This window comes from Homalodisca vitripennis, chromosome 4 (assembly GCF_021130785.1).
Source record: "Homalodisca vitripennis isolate AUS2020 chromosome 4, UT_GWSS_2.1, whole genome shotgun sequence".
NCBI classification, from domain to species: Eukaryota; Metazoa; Arthropoda; class Insecta; order Hemiptera; family Cicadellidae; genus Homalodisca; species Homalodisca vitripennis.
In genome coordinates this window covers 82,255,513-82,281,574 of record NC_060210.1, presented here as the reverse complement: position 1 = coordinate 82,281,574, position 26,062 = coordinate 82,255,513, and the positions used below count along the sequence as shown (strand labels likewise).

General features: G+C 31.1%; 1 protein-coding gene across 2 annotated transcripts; it reads left to right on the top strand.

Annotated features, from left to right (window-relative positions):
- Positions 1 to 397: 397 nt before the first annotated feature.
- On the top strand, positions 398 to 26,055 carry LOC124359644. 2 transcript variants are annotated; one of them, XM_046812552.1, is made up of 6 exons: positions 398 to 711; positions 5,474 to 5,582; positions 8,910 to 9,054; positions 15,766 to 15,829; positions 22,594 to 22,748; positions 25,800 to 26,055. In XM_046812552.1, exons 1-6 carry the CDS (start codon positions 580 to 582, stop codon positions 25,942 to 25,944), a joined length of 750 nt encoding a protein of 249 aa, XP_046668508.1. In that variant the 5' UTR covers positions 398 to 579; the 3' UTR covers positions 25,945 to 26,055. The 2 variants fall into 2 exon arrangements, with proteins under 2 accessions (XP_046668508.1, XP_046668509.1); XM_046812553.1 differs by lacking the exon at positions 398 to 711 and adding an exon at positions 4,396 to 4,710.
- The last annotated feature ends 7 nt before the right edge of the window (positions 26,056 to 26,062 follow it).

Below are 26,062 nucleotides of genomic sequence, written 5' to 3'. Positions count from 1 at the left end.
ACAGATTACAACTTTTGAGAGAACAAATATATTTATTTTTATTTAGAAAAAATGACGCATCTGTAATAAACAATTTCTGATCAAATAATTCAATTTACTATACAAAACTATTATTATCATTTTAGTTATATCTTTATATTTTTCACCAAAAACACCCGAAATTGTGTCGTGTACGCACACAAACACCAAAAATATACTTATCTTTATTTAATGATAAATCTCACATGAAGATATTTGCGTGTATTTTTATTTCATATAATATAAACTTTATATCACTCTTAAGAAACAATGTGTCCAATTTCTTATATTTATATTACTGTGCTATATTACAAAAGATTGGTATTAGATATTTAGATGGCATTAAACGGAAGAGTAACCTAAAATAAAATAACCCGCTGAGTTGAAAAGTTAACACGGAGGGTAGTAGTTTCTTGTTTTGCGTTGTCTGACACTGACAGTTTAATGTTTATTTTTACTCACAATTCATCATTTTAGTAGAATTGTATTGAAAAACTTAAAGCTTTTTTATTCAAGTAACAAGCGTAGTTGTACTGAAATATTAAGTTACACACCATTAGAATGTCTGAGAATCAGCCAGAAAACAATTTAACCTTAATGAGCAATGAAACGGTTGATATTGAAAGTGAAGATAACACATCAGTAGGTGTAGGTGATTATGATATGGATTCACTAATAAATGAAATCGAAAAGGTAATTGGTTGATAAAATCTTATAATAAAGTATTGTAGTTATTTAAGTTCAATATGACAAGGAAGAAAATGAAAAGGTAAAAAATGTACCTATTGTTAATAGGCCAACTATATTGTTTCTACTAGTAAATTAAATAGATTATGCTTCATGGTATGAATTTACCAACTTTCAGAATCATGTTACTTAATAACTATACTTCATTATCTCTTATATATCTACCATAGGCTAGTACCCACAATCTATTGGCAACCATTTCGGGTAGGGTACGATAAGCGGACCCGGTTTTTTATATCGAAATTGGCAAATGATATTATTTAATCATAACCATCGATATAATCAATCGATACCGATTAATTATTTTGAACTATTAACTAAAATAATCTATATCAACAGCTGTAAACACTCTAAAATAATACACGTAGGATAATATTTCAATTTAACATAAGTAATTCTGATTATTAAAAATGGCAGTCAATTTTAGAAATCTACACGACGTTGCTTTTTCGTGGCTTTAACATGTTGGACTCGTACCGAAAAACCCATTATGTGAAATTTGTGGGAAAGAAACAATATTGTAACTGTGAGAGCTGAGTAAATATGGCCGTCTTCAGTTTTCCTAATTTTGGTTATAATAATTTGTTTGATCACTGTAAATATTAAATTCATATTTTAATTAAAAACATATGATTGTTATTGAGGACTAGGCCTATAGGTATTTTTATATCGATTGATAGTCTAGAATTTAAGATACGAATATTAGGTATCGATGACTATATTCTTCGATATAAAAAAACCGGGTCCGCTTATCGTACCCTACCCACCATTTCTACCGTATTAAGAGATTTTAAGGTACTTTGGGATTATACCGACCACACCCAGACATGAATCGTTATTTGACATTTTGCTTCTACTGATTACTAGATTAGCGTAGAACAATATTTCGTCAATATAAAACAGGAATTGTCTTATCGCAAACCCCTCCCCATCCTCAGACAGAGGTCAAAGTCGAGCGGTCTAGTAGATAACGTGATTGCAGAGTCTCGCCGCCCGTTCAGCTGGTGCGTTGCTTTGTTGTACTTCTGTGTTTTACCCCTACATTTCTCCAAACACAAAAATTAAACAAAAACAAACATTATCAAACAAAAACAAAACTCTTTATTGAAAAAAACACACAAAACTTGTTTTTATTCTTGATCACACTCCGCCACCCAAAATGCGAGTGCCTCCGGCCATCAGCGCGGGCGAAGCCCGCGCTGATGTCAACGAAAGAAAAACATCCCTCGAGATAGTACCTATCAGTAAAATATCAAATTCTAGAGGGGCTGATCAGAAATATAAATTGAATTGTAATGGAACGGCAATTATGTACCGTGCAATTAATGTGATGCTGCGCGGGCCGTAATCGGGATTCTCAAGAAAGATAAGATAACAGCGACAACAATACCGATCACAATACCTGGAAACACTTGTAAGTTTGTAATTTTATAATTAAACAGTTGTTTTTTCGTTCTATCATGTTTGTTTCTATAAATTTATATTTTTGTGTTCTTCATACTGGTCTGGTTGGTATAATCCCAAAGTACCGATTTTAATTTTTTTGTAACAGATTTCATGTTGGTAACAGAATTTATGTTGTAATACACTTTGTTATATATTAATGCAATCAAGAAGAAAAAAGATATATTGCATATTCTGTGACCCCTTCTGGTTTCCCTAAAATGAAAATGTTCACATATGTACCCATGGAATAGAATATTAAAAGGCTATGTTTGAACACAACTAAAAGGCTGCAGTGTAGTAAGTGGTTACCACCACAATCTAATCAAGGTACTAACTAATCGATTAAAAATACCTACCTGAACTATTGAATACAAAAACATTCTGATTATAGTTATTTACAATTAATTCGGACCATGATTTATGCATTCATGCAGCTGGCGCGGGTTCTGTCCGCTGGTCAGTGTAGGGAGGTTTACTTCGCCTATGTACAGTCGACGCTGCAGTACGGCATTCTGGCGTGGGGGGCGGCCTCTTCGTCTACTCTCGAGCCGCTGGCGGTTGCTCAGAGATCCATAATGAAAGTTATCCTTATGAAAAACAGAAGATATCCTACTGAATTATTATTTGAGCGGTTTCCTGTTTTAAATATAAGACAGCTCTTTATTAAGTCCCTATTAATATATATTCGTAATAATAAAAATACAATGTTCCAAGAAAGTTCCCATACATACTTAACAAGAAATAGAGTAAATTTTGGATTTGATATTCCCAGACCGGCACACACTTTGGAAATTAATAATTCGTTTTATTTAGCCCACCAACTTTATAGAAATCTCCCAACTGATGTACTGCAGGCCGAGGGTGGTGGTGCTGCTGCATACAAGCGGAGGGTGGGCGAGTGGTTGCTCGGCCTGGGCTGGGCAGCAGCGGAGGCGCTCATTCAGTCGCCATACACATAATGGTAAATTGCACACACGTTCGTTCACTCCATCACAAGCACGCACACACACACACACACACACACACACACACACAACCAAAAAGTATGGTAACGCGCGTCCTTGCACCTGTTCTGTGTCATAATATACGATTGGCTTGACTAGCTCCGATTATTCTGACAGTAACGTATATAACTTTCTCTTAGTTCTTGGATTAACTCTCTCCTTAGCTTTATTAATTAATAGAATATCGTAGATTGTCGTGTTTACTTTTTTTTTACTTATATATTATGTAGGATGTATACAATGTTTTAGTTTAAAATTATACCACATTTAGAAGTTCATTTATTTAATGTTAATGTAAGCTAGCAAAGTTCAATTAAATAAGTTTATTAGTGCTGCTGGACTGACTTAAGAACTCTAATCCTGCACACAGACGTGGAGTCTCTGCAGGTATTATTCCAATTTTTGTTTTACTATTTTATAAGTCAATTTGTATTCATGAATTGTTTGGAAATAAATAAATGAAATGAAATGAAAATTATTCCCAGCTCTTTTTAATGTATTCAATAACAGTGTTATTCCAAACTAACTCAAACAATGTAAAATCATTTGTACAGTATGTGAGTAATGGCTGCAAGTAAAATGACAATGTACATGTGTTATATGTGTCAGAAGTTGTCAAACATGTTTATCCTTCAAAATAGTAAAAGGGAACTAATAGTGACACTGTTTTGTTTGTTAAATTTTATAAATACTCATAACTTAGATAAGTTAGCTTATTCATCATTAAATTTTTTTTTTTTTTAATATAAAACTAGCTGAACTATACTCTAATTTGAAACACTGGGTAGAGAACGATAAGCGGACCTGGTTTTTTATATTGAAATTATCAAATAATATTTAATTATTATACCCATCGATATAATCAACCAATAGTAATTAATTTTAACAATAACTAAATCATCTGCACCAATTGTACACATATTTTTATTCTAAACACAATTTGTTTTATAAATAACTTCTTTTAAATAAAGAAAGATAGTTCACGTTATAAAACTATACAAAATAACACCAAAATATTATTTACTGTGTCCTTCTCGGTTTAAAGATGTTTAAACGTTTTGTTGTTATGTTTTCTGTACTATGTGTAATTTTTCCTATCACTGGTCTTAGTTTTGTCATTTGATTAATGGTTATGGCTCCTTTATTATTTATGACACTACATAATTGCTTAAACTAACAACTGAACTACGTAATTGCTAGCTTGAAACATGTGACTTGAATTTAGTATTCTAGATACGTTGATATCGATTGATAGTTCTGTTATTCGATATATAAAGTATCAATGATTGTGATAAGCAATAGAAAAACCAAGTTCGCTTATCGTACTCTCTTATCGTGCTCGAAACACCTGCAACGTTATTCGGTTTAACATTTTGGTTTTGATAGTGAAGATCGATGGTTCATTTGTGTTTGTGGCCGCTTATTATACAGCAGCCCACCAAAAAGACAGTCCTAATAGGGATCCCACGACCCATCATTTTTTAATTTGTTTGAGGTAATTAATTTTTAATTGTATTTTTGTATAAAGTGATCATATTTGTGTTTACTATTAGACTATAGGCCTATATATATATTTATGCAAGTTATTCATAGCATAATTTATTGTAAGGATAAATATTTTCCAAAGTTTTAATTTTATCATTTAGTATATTTTATACTTAATAAATAATTTAATCTTAAAAATTCCTTGAAAAATAATTTTTAAAATATCTATTTTTTTAATGGAGTATAAAACAGGCAAAAGCTAGGTAGGATTCTCAGCAGATATAGTGTATTTTGATTATTCTTGAAACATAATTATTAACTGAATTATAAACTTAAATTACACTAATGTATATAGTTTTTTTTTTAATGCATTCAAACTCTTTAGAGTTTTAGTTTATATCACTTTTTTGTATGTGACTCCTCTCATTGTATTGTAATCAAAGATATTCTCTATGTCTATATGATAGAAATGTGCTCTTGTTACATGTAATATTTTGCAACTTTAAAATATATTATTATGTTTTTTAAGCTTCAAAACAACGTCTTGAATTCTGTATGTTGCAAACCTTCTGTTGCCTTTAATGTGTTTGAATGTCCCTGGCTTATATGATTGGACACCCTGTTTGGAGTATCTACATCTCTATTTGATTATCTGGATTGATTTATATGTTTAGTAGAGACTTTTCATATAAGTAATTTAAATATTTACAGCAAAATACAAAACTTTTATCAGAAATCAAACAGTGTTTGTCTACTAGGTCTTGTTGTTTTAGGTAGATGATTTGAATGTACTTGATGATCTCTATAACAAACTTCAGACTGAATTTCTACATAAAACTCAATTGTTAACAAACATTCGACAACAAAATGCTGAAATGAAATGTAAGTATTGAAACTACTAATATGTACGGTGATGTATAAAAAGTGTTCTTAAGTATATGAACATAACATGTAACAATAAATACAAAACTACAAATCTAAGCAATTATATCTGACTGGAAATTGATTATTGCATTATTTATTTCAAGCAACATGTGGAGATTATAGATTCTTGTAAGTAGTTTAGATGTATTAGTAATTTATGTGCCTACTCAATTTTTCAATTAAAAACAACTATCATGTTAGCCTCCACTTAAAACAAACAACTACATTATTTAAGATGATTTAATATTGTAATCATACATAAAAGTAACAGTTTACAGTTTTAATATATTCAATGCTAAACTCTAGAAGTGGTATGTATATTTGCTTTAGTGGTGTGCAGTATTTCAGGCCTGCTGACCTAGTATAATTTTATGACTCATGTAAACAAACATGTACACATGCGCTGGATATCGAGTAGTGCTAATTACACGAATCCGCATAAGTGAAAATGTATGGCAACACCTCTTTTGGTAGTTAGTAGTTGCTAACTATATAAATGTACAATAAATTATTATGAAATCAAATATATTCAACATTTATGTTAGTGGAGAGTAAAGTCTTATGTCAATAAATAATTTTAGAACCAGATTTCGAGAAACAACCTTCTGTATTACCCATCATAAGAACAAAGTTCAATTTCAAAACACTTTTAAATGGCTTTATTTTTGGTTGTAGAATTATAAAAGAGTATCAAATATTTATTTATGTGTTTTAAATAAATTGAAAATATATTAATACTATTGTTGATGAATAAAAAGTATTCATACCTATAACAAAAAATTCAAAATATTTAGTAAGATATTTACAAACATAGTCATCTGTACAAATTTTCATGGATATCATTTGTATTATAAAAATTTATTCATGTTTTTAAAATTATGTTTTAATCTGTTGAGACAATTCAGAAAAGAAACATGCTGTTGTTACAGTAAGTATTTGGTAGTTCTCACAGTGTAGATGGATGTACATACATAGAATGTAAACCATTGACATAGTCTAAGGGGTTTACAGCTCTTACCTAGATGTCTCGTACTGAAACACCAAAATATAATCCAAGAGAAATAAATATTGGGGAAGGGGGGAATGATTCCATGCTTTACCAATAAAATACAGCTGGTAACCTGCTTTATGTATACTTGAAAAAACTCATAATCAAGAGGTTTTGCTGGTGTTGTTCCATTGTCCATTTACCCTTTGACGCGGTACTTATAGTGTACATGATAACTCCTGCCTACATGATAGTAGGTCTACCTTGGACAAACTCATTTTGAGTAGACCTAGGTAGTAAACACTCAATTTCACTAACAATGCCATAGTTACCACCCATAAGTACAGGTACTTGATTACCTGTAGGCCTACATGAAGAGCATCCAAGTATGTCATATTCATTACTTCTCTCACAATTTGCTGTCCTTGCAATTGAGCGTAGTAAATATCAACACTAACGCTATTTTCTGAATCATTCCTTCCAGCAGTCACTAACTATCTTGTGCTGCCATTTTTACAACTAATTATACCATTAAATTCACATATTCAAATTCAAATTTTCTTTATTGCAGTATAAAATTTTTTACAATTGTATTGCATGTGTCAGAAATATAACTTTTTTGAATACAGTAATATATATATATATATATATATATATATATATATATATATATATATATATATATATATTTTATTTAAGTTTAAAACATCAATTTCGACCAATGTTACATTATTAATTAAACTTTTTTTAGAATTGTCAACAGAAAAATTTCATTCATTTTGGTAACAGAGTTGACAAAATAGTTTTACTGTTCTCAGCGATTTGTCATCAACTCATCAGTGGAATAAAACACATTCAACACTAAATGATCTCTCAATCAAGCTTTGAAACGTTTCTTTGTTGCCAATTCTGTGACACATTCTGGGAATCTGTTGATCTTTTAAAACCAACCTGAGATGGATGTTCATAAGCCATCATTGTGTGAAGCTGAATCCTCAAGTTGTCCCTTCCCCTCGTATTGTATCCGTGGACGTCACTACCCTGTGTCAAATCACATTTGTATTTACAATACAGGTCCACCTCCAGGATATAGAGCCAGGGCAAAGTTAGTAATCCCAAACTCCTGAAGACATCTCTGCACGACTCTCTAAATTTTTAATTTTAAAGTTTAACAATCTGTTCAGGAACAATTTTTCAAAAACTGACACTGAATACAGGCAAGATTGAAATTGGTCGATAATTGCTGGTCCAGGCAAGGATCTCTCTTTTTGAAGACTGGAATAACCTTTGAGAGCTTTAGATTTGCCGGGAAAATCCCCATCTCAAAGGATAAATTAACTAATTTTATTAGTGGTTCTAAAAAGTGCCTGTAGCAACTTTTAATCAACCACAAGGCCATTAATGTTATCTGACTTCTTGGGTTTGAACTCCCGAATAACCAAATCAACCTCCTTGCAAGTCATAGGAGTCAGCGCCATGGATGTCAGCGGTGCTTTGGATGGCACATGTTTTAACCCCTAATATTGAAAACCAGGAAAGGTAACTCCAACAGAGGAAAAAAACTGTTGAACAGTTTAGCAATGTCCGAAGGCTCGGTAATTAATGTCTTGTTAATCTTTATCTCATTTATTTTACTTTGAAGTGTGGCATTTGATTTGTTAATAATATGCCAGATAGTTTTTGAAAAAATTTTCAGTGTTTTTAAATTTTGAATCTACGTCATAAGCTTTTGCAGCCTTAATGACTAAACTATTAAAATCACAAACATTTTTCTAATGAACAATCTTATGCCAACATAAAACACAAGCAAATACAGCCCAGTAAACAAATCTCACCGCTTTGTTTACTCACTCCACCATTACTGCAGTCAGCTGATAACTGCCTATTGAATATGATAAATTTCAGCCAAATAAAATACAGTAACGTGAACAAAACCAGAACAGCAACACATGTTCCCTGTTCTATGCACAAGGTTTTCACATTATTACTTGGGTGAAATAGTTTGTGATTTTCCACAAGATTGAACCACATGATAGACTGATGGATGGCGTTATATGAACGTCAAACCGCATAATGCGGTCGTGAGGCCATACAACATCAAACCACATCAAAGGGCTTAAGAATAAACTCCTGGTAAAACCAACTCTCTTGCAAAGTCCTTGTAACATAATTTCTCTAAACATATGTACTGCATACCTACTAAATAATCTTATTACTAAAATAATTTATATCTACAAATATCTCAGTATCATACTTTGGTTTAATGGTAATCAAATTATTTGAATTTTTATTTAAAGGTGAACTTAACTCAAGCAAGTACTTTTTGTCAGAGCTAGAGCAGTTACAAAATGATGGTCAAGTGAAAACAAAAAATCTACGGGATATCATTGAAGCTAAGCAAGGCGAACTACAGAAAATTCATACACAACAGATTGAAGATTTGTAAGTTTGGCTATTAAGAAATTATATACTAAACATTAAGTACAAATGATATGTTTTGTGTTTTGCTATGATAAAATATCCTTCTATGTTGGAAAAAGATTCATAACTCATAGATCATGTTGACCAGATTATTACAGAAACTACCACATTGTGGTCTGACTGAAAAAATCGTGTTAACTTCAAAGAAAATCCAATTTATTATATTATTCTAAAGAATTTAGTACTGAACAATATTATGTGGTTGAAGACTCTTGGAGCAATTGGAACATTTTTGAAATATTACTAAATGTTAATAAAAACAATACTTTTCCAAATTGTTATTTTTTGGACGAGGCCTTTCAAAACCAAAGGTTTCATCATCAGGCAAGTCCACAAATAAATATTTACATTATTTTTGTTACAATTAATATTAACATAAAATATGGTGTAAATAAGCAAATACAAACATGTTGGAAATATTTCAGCCAGTACTGTATGATTAGATATGACTACAGTTTACTTTCTGAATAAATTGAGAAGAAAGAAACTGGAATTTTCAATAGGGCCCTCTTCATTGTTTATGAGTTTTTTTATATTTCTGTTTATGTGTAGTGTTTTCCAAGCATTTAAGTTCATTGGTTTTGTTACTTCTTTTATTAATTTTAGATTTTTAATTGATATTCTGTGCCCTGATTCAATGTAGTACTTGGCTACAGCAGATTTGTCAATTCTTCCATATTTTATGTGTGATAAATGCTCTTTAAATTTATTGAAAAATTAAACTGTAGTCGTATCTAATTTTTCTTACTGGCTGAAATATTTCCCAAATTTTCGTATTTGCATATTTCCATCATATGGTATTTTAATATTAATTGTAACAAAAATAATGTAAATATTTATTTGTGGAGTCGTCTGATGATAAAACATTTTGTTTCGAAAGGCCTCGTCCAAAAAATAAACAGTTTGGAAAAGTATTGTTTTTATTAACATTTAGTAATATATAATAATGTGGTTGGTTTAATTTACTATAATTTTCATTCAAACATTACATTTTTTATACTAATACTGGCTGATATCCTGTAAAAAACTACAGAGTTAACATAGTCCACAAAAAGTTTTAAAGTTTTTGGATTTTTACAAAATAATTTTGCAAATGCATTGGTCTAATTGAATTATAACATGAACACTACATGCCATAATGATAGGACATAAATAATTTGTAGCAGCTGTCACAATGGCTGAATATTTTATCATACCATGTAAGAAATTGATCAGCCAGTAAACAAAGTGTGGCCATCAGTCAATTGGCTTTGATTGTAAAGTTTGTTTCCAAAAGTAAATATAATAATTAGCATAGCCCAAGCGTGTATATCACACGCACACATTTAATATTGATGTACGGTTTCCAAAGTCACAGCACATGACCTTGATAGTGGTAATTAATTATTTTGATTACCAAACAATACTATGTCATAAAAGGTTCGAAAGATATACAGACTGTTTGTATTAAGTAAACAGAGTAAAAATTTAAATTCTGAAATATCTTTAGTATCTGAATTTAGACACGCTTTCATCTAAGTGTACTGGTTTCTTTCTTAAAATATTATATTTTGTGACCCATCGGGAATCAATTCCTTAACATCAGTTAGAGAGCCACCACACCCTTTACTAATCAGCTGTGGAGGAGATCTCATGTTTACATACCAGTGTGAAGTGACTTTAACAATGTACTTTTGATAGGCGATTCACATAAGAGCTATTCAAGAAGGGGATGTAGCTTTAAGGGATTCTATATAGATTGCTGTCCTGGAAGAAATACTTTAGATTCTAAGGATCACATATTAACTTATATAGATTTAAGAGTTACATATAATTTATATTCTTATAGGCTGTAACAATATTAGGCAGGTATTATGGTAGGCATGGAAAGCCTGAGACCTTCCATAGCATGGCAGATCTGCGTATACTATATCAGAATTGTATTTCTAAATTCTAAAATTTTCTTAGACAGTGTTTTAATCTGAAAAAATATTTCAGCTTATGAGCATCAACTTTGGTATTAAATTCTTGGAGGCCAACACTTATATAAGGTAAGCGAGACCTAACCCGGGCAGGCGTTCACTTCAATAGAAGAGTTGTTGCCTGCTTGAGCTCACTGTTTGTGGAGGTTACTTCTGTAGCTTTGTGAGTCCTCAACATAACATCAACAAGACCTCAAAGCTCCCAGGATTACGCTGCTTCTAGTCTCTGCTTGGGTCCTGAACTTGTACAGTTTATCGAGGACAAATTCGGTCTCCGAGGGAGTCTAGAAGCTTTGCAGGTATCAAGAAACTTGTTGAGCAGGAGGTAAAAGGCGTCTCAAGTCAAGCATCTGAACATAAGATCTCTCAATAGAGGTTTTGACGAGTGAGCCTTCTTGTGCACAATTTAGATATTGACGCATTTGGGGTTTCTGAGACATGGCCTCATCCTGGAACCTCAATTGCTGGCTACATGATACCGGTTCACACTCTACTTCAAAGTGACCGGCATGGTAATCTGAAGGATTGTTCTATAGAAAAATAGATGTTGGTCTGGCCCTATATGTTAAAGATAGTATTGCCTATGAGTATTAACTCTAGCTGATGATGTAGACTATGGTATTGAAACTACTCTTGTATTGTGGATAAAATCAAGAGAGTTAGGTTTTGTGTATGTGTTGTTTAAAGGTTGTTACATTTGAAATACACTTTGATGTCGGCTTTTTAACATTCTCTCTTTGTTGAAAAATAAACATATATTTCTGTAAACATAATTGTTTACAAAAGTTTTATGAAGAACGTGCTTTAGCTGCTGCTGCCGAGATTGACTAGAACAATGTAATGAATATAGAGGGAATCAACAATATTGACTAAATTAATATTCATAGTTCTTTATTTGAAGATACCCTGAAGAAATGGTGATATAAAGGAAATCAGGGCTAATTAAGATCGAGTATTAGATAAGAGAGCACAAAATGAACTAAACCAATTGGTGTGGAAGGCAAAGAAAACGTATTTTACAAAAAATCTTTCAAAGAAGCCCAAAGATTTATGGACTTGCCTTAAAAAGTAGTAATTTTAACAGATAGTTTAGGTTTAAACTAAAATAATAAATAATTTATTGAGATGGGCAGTGGAAGTGAAAAAATTTATTTTAATATGGGAAAGATGAATGATGAAAAAAAAAAGTAAAGAATGTCTTATTTTACCAGGCGAAGTTAGGGCTAAGAAGCCCTCTCTAACACTTAACCTGGGGAGATGAATGATGAAGCACATTTATTAATTCTCATTCATTCGCTATTGATGCAGCAATGAACAAAATAAATACTAAAGCAATAGGAAGTAATGATATATCTAATAAATACAATTGAGACTTTTAGTTCTTATGCTTTAGGCGCCATTACACATCTAATAAATGAGTGTCTAAAGAGTTTTTCCTCAGAGATGAAAAGAAAGTATAGTTTATCCTCTACCTATATACACCCTCATAGCACTAATCAATTCAAACCCATTTTGATTTTGCCTACAATGTCAACAATTCTGGAGAAAATAAGTCACTTGTCATCTGATGATACAGATAAGCATATTTTGCCAAAAACATTATGCTTTTAAACAAAATCATAGTATGTGTACATTCCAGATGAATATTTTGTAATTTGATTGATGCTAAAGACAAGAGAAAGCATAGTTCACTTGTTATGTTAAATAATTCACAGGTATTTGACTCCATCAGCCATAGGATGTTGCTGGCTACAATGCATTTTATGGGTTTGGTAAAATTGTTATCGAGTGGATGAAGTAATATGTTGGAGGAAGAAACCAGTTTACGAAGGTTGATAATGAGACATCTGCCTCTCGAGTAAAGGAGGAAAACTACAGAGAAGTTGTCTTGGACCATTACTGTTACATTTGTACACTTTTGACTTCCCTTTGTATGTCAAATGTTGTATGGGACATATATATGGTGATGACTTCCTGTTATATTTGTCCTATGATCCTTGCTCATGTTAGGATTGCTCATATACATTAGCCTTGAAAACAGTAAATAGTTTGAAGCTTGATTTAGGCAAGTTCACTGTCCTTCACGTCCTCTCACACAATCTAGTTATTGATGGACAGATGTGGGTATCGCTCTTGAATGAGTTTTTGGTAGTGTAAGACCAGGTCAAAATTTTCGCCATCTTGCTTGATAGCAGCCTTACATTCACTGATCATGTCACCCATGCTATACAGCATGTTCTTAGCAGACTGAGAGGCCTGTACAGATTTAGAAGTCTGCTGCCAGAATTCACTAATCTTAGCTCGTGTCATCTATGTTTTTCTCTGTTATTTATTACTGCTATTCTGGATATGGCAATAGCATCTCATGAGGTGGTATAGATTGAATTCAGAAACTTCAAAACTCTTCTATATGATTCATTTCAATTTAAAACAATTTCATCATGTATCCCTTTACCGAGATGCTGTTAAGTTGCTGCTAGTAGAATTCACTTGCAACCTGATTACACGCTGCATAGTCCACAAGGTCCTATCACACAAGAAACACCCACAGTACCTGAGCAAGTGATTGTTGTCTTTGGAGGAGGTCTCGCAATGAAGCGCTTGCCATTGCTGCCTGCTAGAATTGCATAAAATTAAGAAATGAGATCGGGAAGAGGATCTTCTCATATCATGGCCCTAAATTGTCCAATGATATATCTCCTAGCCTCAAACAATGTAGTTGTGGATTATTTAAATTGAAATTTAGGAACTCTTTATTGTTGGCAATTAACTTAGTTAGCTATCAGTTCATAAGATTTTAGATTTTAAGTTTTAGGTTTTTATTACATGAATTTAAAAAAACAATTATATTTTTACTTATTTATTTATAAGTAATTTAAATTTTATTGTATTACAATTTTATGTTTTAATTAATTCATCAGGCCATAGTTGACAAATTGTTCTGAAAACAGTACATATACGAAGAAATGCTCGTAAATAAAGACATTTTTGTTTAATTAAACTGGACTTCTTACCACTTAATGGCATTTTCATACTCATTTGAAAAATACCATTTACCTTTTTCTTCCCTCTAGAGATTGATTTCCTAAAACACACTGGAATTTTCTGTTGGAAAACAATAATTTGTCTTTTTCCTCTTTCATCTTTGTATTTGAGATTTAACACTTTCCCAAACAAAAACATTTTCAAAAAACATTGAAAAACAACCTTTCTTAATAATTGTAGATTTGTCCCATGTTGTTTTAGCGAGGAATCCACATTCTCCCTACTAGTTATGACAATTTATTAAAAATGGGAATTTATAGATACTATGTATTTTAAGGGAAAAGAGAAAAAACAATTTGTTTATTCCGTCTTTTTCATCACCCTGCAATACACTGGCAGTAACAATATGGTTAGTAACTAGTTACTTGTTCCATCCAAGCTTTCTCCAACAGCAATGAATTATTTTGTATTGTTCAATATTGAGTAGTTTATTTCTCGTATTTCAAGTCAACTCTTAAAAAATAAAATTTTGCTATATACAAATAATATATTGTTGGTATAAACTGGAATAAATATGACTTGTATTCAGAATTAGTAACCAGTTCATGTAATTGTAATAATACACTGAACATATTAAGAGGCGACTATACCTCTCAAAAAATCATTAGTTAAAAAGAAAGACTTGTATTTTTGCTACGCAAGATCAAGTGCAGGATTACAGTACATATTATAATACAATTTTTTTATTTATTTTCTATCCTATAGTTTGCAAGATTTATCATTTTAAAGGTTCTACTTGTGCATATACAATAGCTGATAAGGTCTTTATAAAGTTTTTTTAAATCAACTAGTATTTTAATTATAAAATCTTTAATAAAAATAAACTACTGTAACTATAATATCTAGAAAAACAAAAAGAGTTTGAATATATAAATTGAATATTTAATATACCTTTAAAATTTAATTTCTTGCTAAACTGTACAAAAAAGTGAAATCTTAGTCATATACATATACATACATACATATATATTTTTTATTTTGTATTATACCTTATTATACCTTTTTGAAAACGGCAAAAAGCCGAAATATTAAAGGAACTTTATATCAAGAAGTCTAATAATTGATATAACAGAGCAATTCTGCTTTTATACACTCGAAGTGAATATATATATATATATATATATATATATATATATATATATATATATATATATATACACACACACAAAGCAAACACTACTAACTGACTCATCATGAAATCTCCAAAAATTCAGAACATACATAGAAATTTGTTCATGTGTCTGGCTAATCTCTTAGGTGCTTGCCAAGGTTTTGAAAATTCAAATTATTTTAGAAGTAGTCAATCATACATTTGGAATCATAATGGGCGAAGCCACAGTGGGCATGTGATAGTGTTTGAATATTGTTTTTAAAGGCTGAATAATTGGGCTTTACTATGGCCACAAGGTAGCTAGCTACTAGTAGTATAGCTGCTTTGTGCAATGATAACTTTGTTGTTTATTTTATCTTAAAAAATATATAGCTGACTCTTAAACACTCACTATTCATATACAACATGTACAACATCCTGTTTAGATTGAAGTATAAAATATATGCCTGTTTCTAATTTACGTTGTTTATAAATATTTTGTATACTCTATAGTTATTAGTGTTAATATAAAACTTGATTCTAAATTCAACATTTAAGTGTAACTAACATTTGTAGGGTCTTATTTGAAAATAATGTCCAGAAGATAACTGAAAAATTCAAGAACGCTCCAAAAGAATATGTAAGTACATTACTGTTGTAAAGAATAAAACTCTATATTCAAAACTTAACAATTGACACTTTATGCAATCACTTTATCCTTAATGTCTAATCTATAAGATTTGATAATAAATGTTAGAAAGGATATAATTAAATAATTCTAATTCTGGTTTTTAGATTTAAAAAACTAAAAATGCAAAAGCAACACAAATTAAATAAAAAATCACCTATAATTGTTTATTGTGTTTGAATGTTTTGTTTTATTGTGTTTGTTTGAATATTAATGTTAAATTTCTTAACTATTTATTATGAAAGATGGATTCACTGAAAAATAAACATGTTTTGCTAGAATTTAAAAATGGAATAAAAATAAAGTTTGCCGTTTCCTTTAGTTGTAAGACTCTTCAATTTAGAGTAGACAATATCTCATCAAATCCAGCAGTGAGGTATATCATCCTTAGTGTTATAACATTACGAGTCTGTCGTTTCTCGATGTGACTATTGAGAAAGTTGGATAATTTTGCTCATAACCAAGTATTCATTGACTAATAAAATTAACATGCATGAGACAATGAGAACACCTCTTCAGCTGGTTAAACTAGACAGAGCTTTTTTGTAGTTATGTCTGTAGTTATGTCAGTTATGTCTCTGAAGTCAAAACAATATGAAAACAACAAAAAACTCATTGTGTTGGTAAGAGTATTGTAGACTCTTGGAGCAATTGGAAAATTCTTTAAATATTACTAAATGTTAATAAAAACACAACTTTTTCCAAATTGTTTTTATTATTTTTTGGTTTTGAAAGGCCTCGTCCAAAAAATAAACAATTTGGAAAAAGTTGTGTTTTTATTAACATTTAGTAATATTGCTAAGAGTATGTTTTGAATGTTTTAAACCATCAGGTATTGAATTCTATTTTATATTAACTGTTCTATAATCTTAAATGCTGAACACTGTTTAGACTAACCTCAAAAGTGAAGAAGATTTCAAGAACTAAATCACAGAAAACTAATTAAGAGTCAATTTGACAATTTACTATATAAATTTCTATAATTTTAGCAGGCACTGACTGAGATCATAAACTACAGGGTTTACATGAACTTTTGTTTGCTGGAAAAATCTGCTACAATGGGTGGTTTGTTCTGGCTGGATTTTGTGTGAGCAGGCTGGTTGGATCCTGAGAGACTCTTATCTGCATGTACTGATAGCTCAGTTGGCTAAGTCACAATACTGTCTGCCTTCAATACTGGGATCAGCGGGATCAATGTCAGAGCTAAACTTTTTGCAAGTTAAATTTTGTTTGTAAATAATAGAAATAATAAATAGAGGACATATAACAAAGGGCTTTTATATATGGACATAAAATTATTGCATTTTATATTATTTATGATTGTTTTAATTATTTATTAAATTATATATTTATCTGGAAGTGAAGTGCAAAAGTAAAATATCATGGCAAAATATCCTTGTGGAGTTTGTGAGAAAAATGTTAGATCATCAGCAATCTTGTGTAATGGTCTATGTAATAAATGGTTTCATTTTAAGTGTGTCAAATTAACTTCATCACAGGTAAAAGTTATGGAGAGGGAGGATCACGTGGTAGTCTGGAAGTGTTCAAATTGTGAAGTCCTTACTGAAACAAATGAGGTCCTAACTGTTGAACAAAATGACAATGAGGAAAACTGTATCGAACAGTTAAATTGTTCCTCTCTAGCTGACGAGATCAATAGATCTATACTACAAGAAAATGAAGAAATAAAACAAGAACTCCATGTAGCAAAGAACACAAGCTCTCTTTATTTGCTGGAATTTGAAGATAAAGTAAAACAAAATGAAGAAACCATTGAATCACTGAAAAAATCATTTGATGAAAAAGAAAAAGAATTATTAAGCAAAATAATGTTTTAGAACAAAAAATAAAAAATGAAAAAGAAGCTAATGAAAACCTCATATTGCTGCTAGATGAGGAAGCCAAGAACAAAACCAATCAAAATGAGAAAATAGTTCGAAAATGTAATAGTTGTATAATCTACAAACAAGAGATGGCTAAAATGTTAGATACAATTCGGACCTTAGAGAAATTAATAAATATTTTACAAAAAGATAAGACAAACAAACAAGAATTAGCAAATGAAATAAAAGATACAGGAAAATCTCCATGTCTTCATTGTTTTCCTTCTACTGAAAACAGTTCCAAACAGCAAGTAGTCTCTGAAGCCAATAAATGGCAGAAAATACCTCAAACAAATTATAGGAAGTTGAGCAATGCATGTCAAACACAAAATAAACCTGATTTCACTTCAAAAAATCCTTATGAAATATTACAAAGTGACTCCTTATTTGACAAAGAGAACTGCAGCAACACACCAAACAATGCACATATCTCAAATGAATGCCAAGGATTAAAAGTAAGAAAAGAAAAAACAAAAAAAAGTTTTCTCAGTTCAGCAGGAGGAAACCAACCACAATAACAATCAAATAAGCCCAAAAAAGCAAAAAATTCTTATATGTGCGGATAGCCATGGCCATAACTTGGCTTTCCATTTAAACAAAAACTCAACATCGTTTGAGGCTGTTGGCTTTGTTAGGCCTGGGGGGTTATCTGAGCAAATTTTGAACTCCCACAACATTGATGGAGAAGCTCTGGGACCAGATGATGTTCTTGTGATAGCTTGTGGATCCAATGACGTAGCCCGAAACAAGGCTGAAAAAGCAAAGCAATCACCTCAATCAAAGAGACTTTAGAAAAATATAAGAGCTCTAAGATAATATTAGTGGATTTGCCTACAAGACACGATTTGAGGGACTGGTCCTGTGTAAATAATGAAATCAGAAAATCAAATGAATCTCTAGAGGCTATAAGTGTTAAATTTACTAATGTATCTTTGGTGAAGAGCAGTATAGCAGACAGACAGTTACACACACGGCATGGGATGCATTTCAATTATAAAGGAAAGCAGTGGCTCGCCCAGAAAATATGTGAGGAACTGACTAAAGGAACTCAACCAGAACTGCCTACGTCACAGGAAAACATCCGGATGCAGTCACCTTTAGTAAGAGGGGAAAGTAATAGCAACACAGAACACCTGCAACCGCACAATGGTCTAAAATCCACTGAAGTAACCTGCATCTTGGATCTCACTTCAAGCTCCGAGCCACTACCAGTTGAAGAGAAGGAGAAACAAACATCTTCAGATAGGCTCTCTAGTGTCAGTGATGTCAATCAAACCAACCCTTTAAACCTAAATGTTTGGCCTCCTTTAAAACAAAAATGATGAGTAGCGATAGTAATAAAACTATTTTAAATAGTATTACAGAGTTGAAGTTGGTTTTAGACAAAATGTACAATGTAGATGATTATGAGAATTATATTGATAACTTAGACATATTAGAAAATACTTTTGTTAATAGAAATAACTGGTTACTTCATTACAATGTTCAAGGTCTTCTGTCCTTTACAAAGTTAACAGAATTACAAAATTTGTTTGTAAATAAATTTCCCATTAAAGTCATTAGTCTCAATGAGCACTGGCTGAACAGCTCTCAGCTATCAAATTTGAATACTTTTGAATGTTTTGTATTGGCTTCTCACTATATTAGGGTAAGTAGTACTAGAGGAGGTTCCTGTATTTTAGTTAAAAAAGGTACACAGTTTATTGAAAGAAATGATTTGATTGTTTCTCTCAAAGAAGATTTCGTTTTTGAGAGTTGTTGTATAGCAATCCCTAATGAGAGCCAACTTGTTATTTCAATTTATCATAACACAAATAAGTCCAATGTAGATGGCTTTTTGATTAAACTTGAAAAACTATTTAAGGCACTAAAAAGAGAATCTAAAAGAAACCAGGTTTATATAACATCAGATTTTAATATTGATATTTTGGAGTCATGCAGAGATTACAATTTACGAAATAGGTTTTTAAATTTACTGATTTCATATGGGTATACTTACAATTTTAAAATGCCAACCAGAGTAACTAAAGAAACTATGTCATGTATAGACAACATTATTACCAATAATAGAGTTAAGCAAAGTAAACTATTAAATATTGAGCTAGGTTTATCTGACCATAGAGCCTTATTAATATCAGTTGATTGTAAGAATGATTTTACAGCACAAAAAGGTTCCACTAGAAAAAGGATATTTACAGCTCAGAATATTGCTGGTATGGTTGACTGTATTAGTAATACATCATGGAATGTTTGTCAATTAAGCACTGTGCAGGAAAATTTCAATAGTTTTCTTAGCAGTTTTAAGACATGTTTTGAATCTTCTTTCCCTTATAAATCTGTCAAAGCTAAATGTGGATATAAAAATATTTAAAAAAACAAGAGATGGATTACAAATGGTATAATCGAGTCAAGTAAGAAAAAAAGGGAACTACATAAAATAGCAAAATCTAGCAATGATGTAAATTTTATTCAGTATGTAAAAGATTACAAACACATTTTAAAAAAAGTTTGTACTGCTGCTAAAAGAATGTATAACTGTAAATATATCAGTGATTCCAAAAACAAAAGTAAAGCTGTGTGGCATGTAGTGAAGTCAGAGTTAGGTATTAGTACGACTAAAAAACAAGACTGTACAAGACTCAAAATAAAAGATGAAATTTGTGTAGACACTAAGCACATTGCTCATCACCTCAATATTATGTTTGTAAATACTACTTATAAAATTAGTGCAAACCCACAGATCAACTCTGCGATTCAACTTTTAAGTAACTTTAATTGTAATAAGCAAGCCTCATTTGTCTTTAAAAATGTTAGTGCACAAGAAGTCCATAGAGTAATAATGAGTCTGAGGAACACAAAATCTGTTGCGTGGGATGAGATCCCAGTGCAAGTGCTGAAGGCTTCTGCGCTTTACATCTCACAACTTCTGGCTTTAATTGTTAACCACTCTTTCATGTGCGGTCAATTTCCCTCGCAACTTAAATATGCAGATGTAATACCAGTTTTTAAAAAAGGGGAAAGGCAAGACCCTAACAACTACAGGCCAGTGTCAATATTACCTAGCATATCAAAAGTCTTTGAAAAGATAGCCCACAAGCAATTATGTACATATTTAGAAAACAATGGTTTCCTCTGTAAAAATCAGTATGGCTTTCGCTCTGGCCACAGCACTATTGAGGCAGCATCTGAAATGATTGAGCAAATTCTAGAGGCCTTGGATGGGTCGCAGGATACTGCTGGTATTTTCTGTGACCTATCCAAGGCCTTTGACTGTGTAAATCACTCATTACTTGTAAGTAAACTTAAATTTTATGGAATCTTAGGTAAGCCTTTGGAATGGTTCCAATCATTCCTTACTGATAGAAAGCAAAGAATATTACTCAACAATAATGGCATAAAACATACATCATCATGGGCAAACATATGTAGTGGTGTACCACAAGGATCTATTTTGGGTCCTTTATTATTTATTATTTTTATAAATGATCTGCCTTATAATGTTAAAAATAATTTGATATTGTATGCAGATGATACTACATCCCTAGTAAAATGTAACCGAGGACAACATATTAAATCAGAAATTGTTAATTCGCTCATAGATTTAGAAAAATGGTTTACATATAATGGGCTTGTACTAAATAGTGATAAAACTCAAATTGTAAAATTCCAAACATTGCAAAGCAAGACCCTATCAAATTTCAAGAATACAACTCTGACTGCTGTAGATTTTAGTAAATTTTTGGGGCTCCTTATTGATAAACATTTTTCCTGGAGACCATACATAGATGTCTTAAACAAAAAACTGAGTTCAGCTTGCTACCAAATGTTTACATTAAGGGAGTTGGTAGACATTAAGACTAGGCTTATAGTTTATTATTCTTGCTTTTATTCACTAGCACAGTATGGAATACAAATATGGGGCAGCTGCTCTGGCATTATCTCTGTCCTCAAAATTCAAAAGAGATACATAAGAACCATGCTATTTTTGAATATAAGAACCTCATGTAAAAAAATATTTACAGATTTAGAAATATTGACAATTCCATCATTGTATATTTATAGTTGTTTAATTTTTATTCATAATCGTCTAAATTCAGGAAATATAAAGCAACATGAGCACCAGTATAACACCCGTTTTAAAGATAGACTGCAATTTCCTGTACACAAATTAACATTATTTGAAAGTTCACCAAGTTATATGGGAACTAAATTTTATAATAAGCTTCCTCCTCATTTAAAACAGCTTAAAATGTCTTGTTTTAAGAACTCAGTTAAAAGTCTACTAATTAGTAAAGCTTACTATAGCATAACTGAGTTTTTACATGACAGTCTTTACGATCACATGTTTTAATGTTTGTAATATTTTAATGTAATGTAAGTTTTATTCTGATGTAATTGTATTACAGACTTAGTATTTATTATTGACAAGCAACCTGTTCACACAACATCTGAAGTTGTAAAATCTGTGAATGTTTTGTTGCAATAAACTTCTTGATTCTTGAATAATGAAATCATGGCAAGTACTAAGTACTATTGCCTTGGTAATCCCCATTTTCAAACTTTCTGGATCCCTTCAGATGGATGTAGACCCAGATTCCAGGAGTCAAGTCTGTAACAGTGTCAGACCTCAGATACTGCACAAAGTGGAAAGTGAAAGGGAGCTAAACTCAACATTCGCAACAAAAATCCTCTGTTACAGTTGAAATTTCTTTCTATGTATTTCAACATTTAATATGGTATTTTAAAAGCAATGGCTTCCTTTAGCATTGATAAGTAATAAATCTTACCCAAAATTAGAATGTAAGTAATAATAAGTTTTTTAATTTGATATAGGAATCGAATAGCCTAATGGAAAAAGTTGTGGAGGTACAAACAGAGTTGGACCATAAAATAGCAGAGATCACCAAATATAAACAGGACCTACAAGCAGTTGAAGATAAATTCAAAGAGCCGCCTCAGGTTGACCAGAACTGCCAAAGTCTTTCTCTGTAAGTCTGACCATATTACATGGATATTTAAACTATTTTACATCCTACTAACTTAAAATTATGTGTATGATTCAAAGGCAAATATGTCATTCTTATGGAACTTATTTGTGTGCATTTGTGGATATTATTTATATATAATATGATCTTGAGTGTTACACTCCAATCATCCCTTGACTTGGCTGTGACTTAGGTAGTATTTTGGTACCCATTGAGAAAACATATTTTGATTTTAAATGGCATTTTAACTGTTAGTTATTGGGACTTAACTACAGAAAGAATGAAAACGAGAACAAATTGATTGAAGGAGATCATCTCCAATGTCTTTACTATCTCTATCCCAAGGGTTTAATGTCTCACTTTCTGCATTCATGCTCATGTTGCATAAAAATGTTTGTTTTATTTTAAACTAGCAGCTACCCACAGCTTCACACACAATTTTCAAGATCAAAGACCATATTAGTGAAAGCATTTATGATAGAGGCCTACAATTTTTTTAAACATAAGTAGACATATCAGGTACATATTATTTCAGTAATCATGGTTGAGATATTCAAAATGTAAATGAAATTTTGACTGGTTCTATTTTAGGTTTTGTTGTAAGAATAGATGTATCAAAAACCTAATTTGGTCAAAAAGAGTTAACTTCTGTCTGTTTAGATCAATTTTCTATCTAAGGTATTTTAAGTGCTATAGTTAAGTTTGAATTATACCCTGATCAAGAAAATATTATCCACCAAAAACCAACGCCAATTAAAAAACATCTACTTTTGGCTCTTTTAATTTACTTTCTAAGATTTTTCAAGTGCCGTAGTGATAGTTTTCTTTTTTGTCCCAATAAAGAAAATTTATAAGTTATGTACAACTAAAAAGTTACTGCGGTCCAAAAGAGTCAGACGACCGATTAAATTCAATTTATTTACAGTTCCACAGTTGAATTTATGTTGAAGTTACGTATGCTTAACACAAGAGCTGGCAACTAAATTACCTCTATTGGCAGGCCACTTTTTCAGGTTTTGCAAGGGTATTTTCTAAAAAATATAAGAAATACTAAAAGTTATTATGCATTGTCATATATATAATTTTTTCATTCAAATCTGTATTTTTTACTACGTATACTTTTATAAGTATAATTATTTTTGTTTTTTTTTTTAATTTGAAACTTTTTATATTTATATTTTGTTTTAGGGAGGTGGGACCATACCAATAGAAGTGGTATATTTGTACTTAATCAAAATTCCAAAATATAAAAAATTGTCTATACATTTCTCTAGTTTCAGAAAATATATAGTTTGATGGACTCATTTAAATATTTATTTTGATAATGATAAAACTTCCAACAGAGCATTTTTTATGAAAATTGACATTACCCTGGTAACATACTATATTACAACAATAAAAGTTATTCCTTACATGAAACAGTATTATATCACATCAAGAGTTTGCAGTAACATTATCATTTATCAATAACAAGTACAAGTAAAAATTATTTAGCATAACTCATCATATTTGTGAATATGGAGAGCATAAATTTTCTTACATGTCAAACTTTATATCTTCAAATTTAGAAGCAATGTTTAAATGTTCTTCCCATTTGAAAAAATAAAATAAATTTTATCTATCCACTAAACACATTCTGTATTGTGAACACTGACTGATTCCTAATTTTTATAAAATGTATTTACAAAAATTTACAATTATAAACCTAGTTTTGGTTGGGGCACTGCGATCTTACATTAGGCCTTATCAGATTCACCACCGCTGTCGTGGTCTACTGGTCTATTTAGTTCCTATCAATTTCAAATGCATATAATGTTAAAATTCACTATATAAAATACTGTAAATAAAACTTGCTAAAATACGAATTTGACACTCCTAACCTAGGGCCTACAACATATATTATTAAACTTGGGTTATTTTGAAACAAAACACTAATTATTTGTTTCACTACATCACTCCTGTGAAAGAGAAATACTTTTCAAAACATGTTTATACCACTTGACTAAATAATAACTTTAAATAATATTACATACTTGCAACAAGAAACATAAACTAACAAACCAATACATTAACAACAGCAAAAAAATGGCAAGAGTGAAAATTAAATACAATATTCTTCTTCTCCCTGACATATGTCAAAGATCAAAATGTACCGAACTTCATACCAAATGATACATTGATTTATCTGCTATCCAGTGCTACCATTACTTTTGTCGAAAGAATTACAATTACTTTATAAAGTGGTTTTTTGATGGCGATGTTTGTCCATCGCTGCAGCAATTGTCACCAGTTGTTGAGAGTGATAGACCATCGCTGCAGCAATCATCACCAATACCTGGGTTCAAAAGACTACTTTATTCTAAATGCATCTATCTCCATTGCTTGTATTCTGCTTCTGATATAAGGGGAAGAGCTTCTGATATCCTTTGATTTTCCTTTAACTACAGTAAAATTGTCAAGGGAGACAACCAATTTTGATAACTTTATGTGCAAAACACTCACAGCTTTGTTCATCAAGGTGAGTTTTAGAATACTGCTTAAATATTATTTTCAATGCATTAGATGGTTGATTCGTCACTGGTGCAATTCTAAATTAAAATCTAGATGGTAACTTTGTCTTTACAATCTGCACAACGCTATTGATCAATGCATAATTATTTAATATTTTCTAAAATTTAAATGTATACAAATGTTTTTGCCACTTAGGTGAACCTCAGCTGAGAGTGTCAACAGCTGTTTAGGGTCAGTTAACTTTGAATTACATTTCGTAAATGTTATAATTATTTTCCAGAATTATTAAACATTCTGAGAAACTTTTCCAATGTTTCTCGCCTTTTAAACCTTCCTAGACTTCTACAAATATTTCAAAACTAAAATTAGTCAAATCGGTCCAGCCATTCTAGAGTTTTAGTGGGAATAACAAACGTCTTTTCATTTATATATATGAGAAGTTACGTGAGGTATCTCTGTACAATTTATGATGTTTAATGTTTTAGATATTGTCTGAATGTAATTTTTAGTTAAATTACAATTCAAGTTTTTCATATTTTGCAGGAAAGTGTTTGAAAACAGTATCAAAGACATTGACACTTTAAATGAAAAGTTGTCAAACTCCCTGGAACAGCTGAGTAACCAAGTAAATAATGGATTGCGTTATGAAATAAGTAATCTCAATATACACGAAGACCATAAAATTTAATTTTCCATTTCATGTAAGAGATTCTATTCTATTCTTGTGTTAGTTTTCTATTTTAATTAATAAGATTAAATTTGATGTTAATTTTATATTAAAACTCACCTGTTATACGGATACCAAA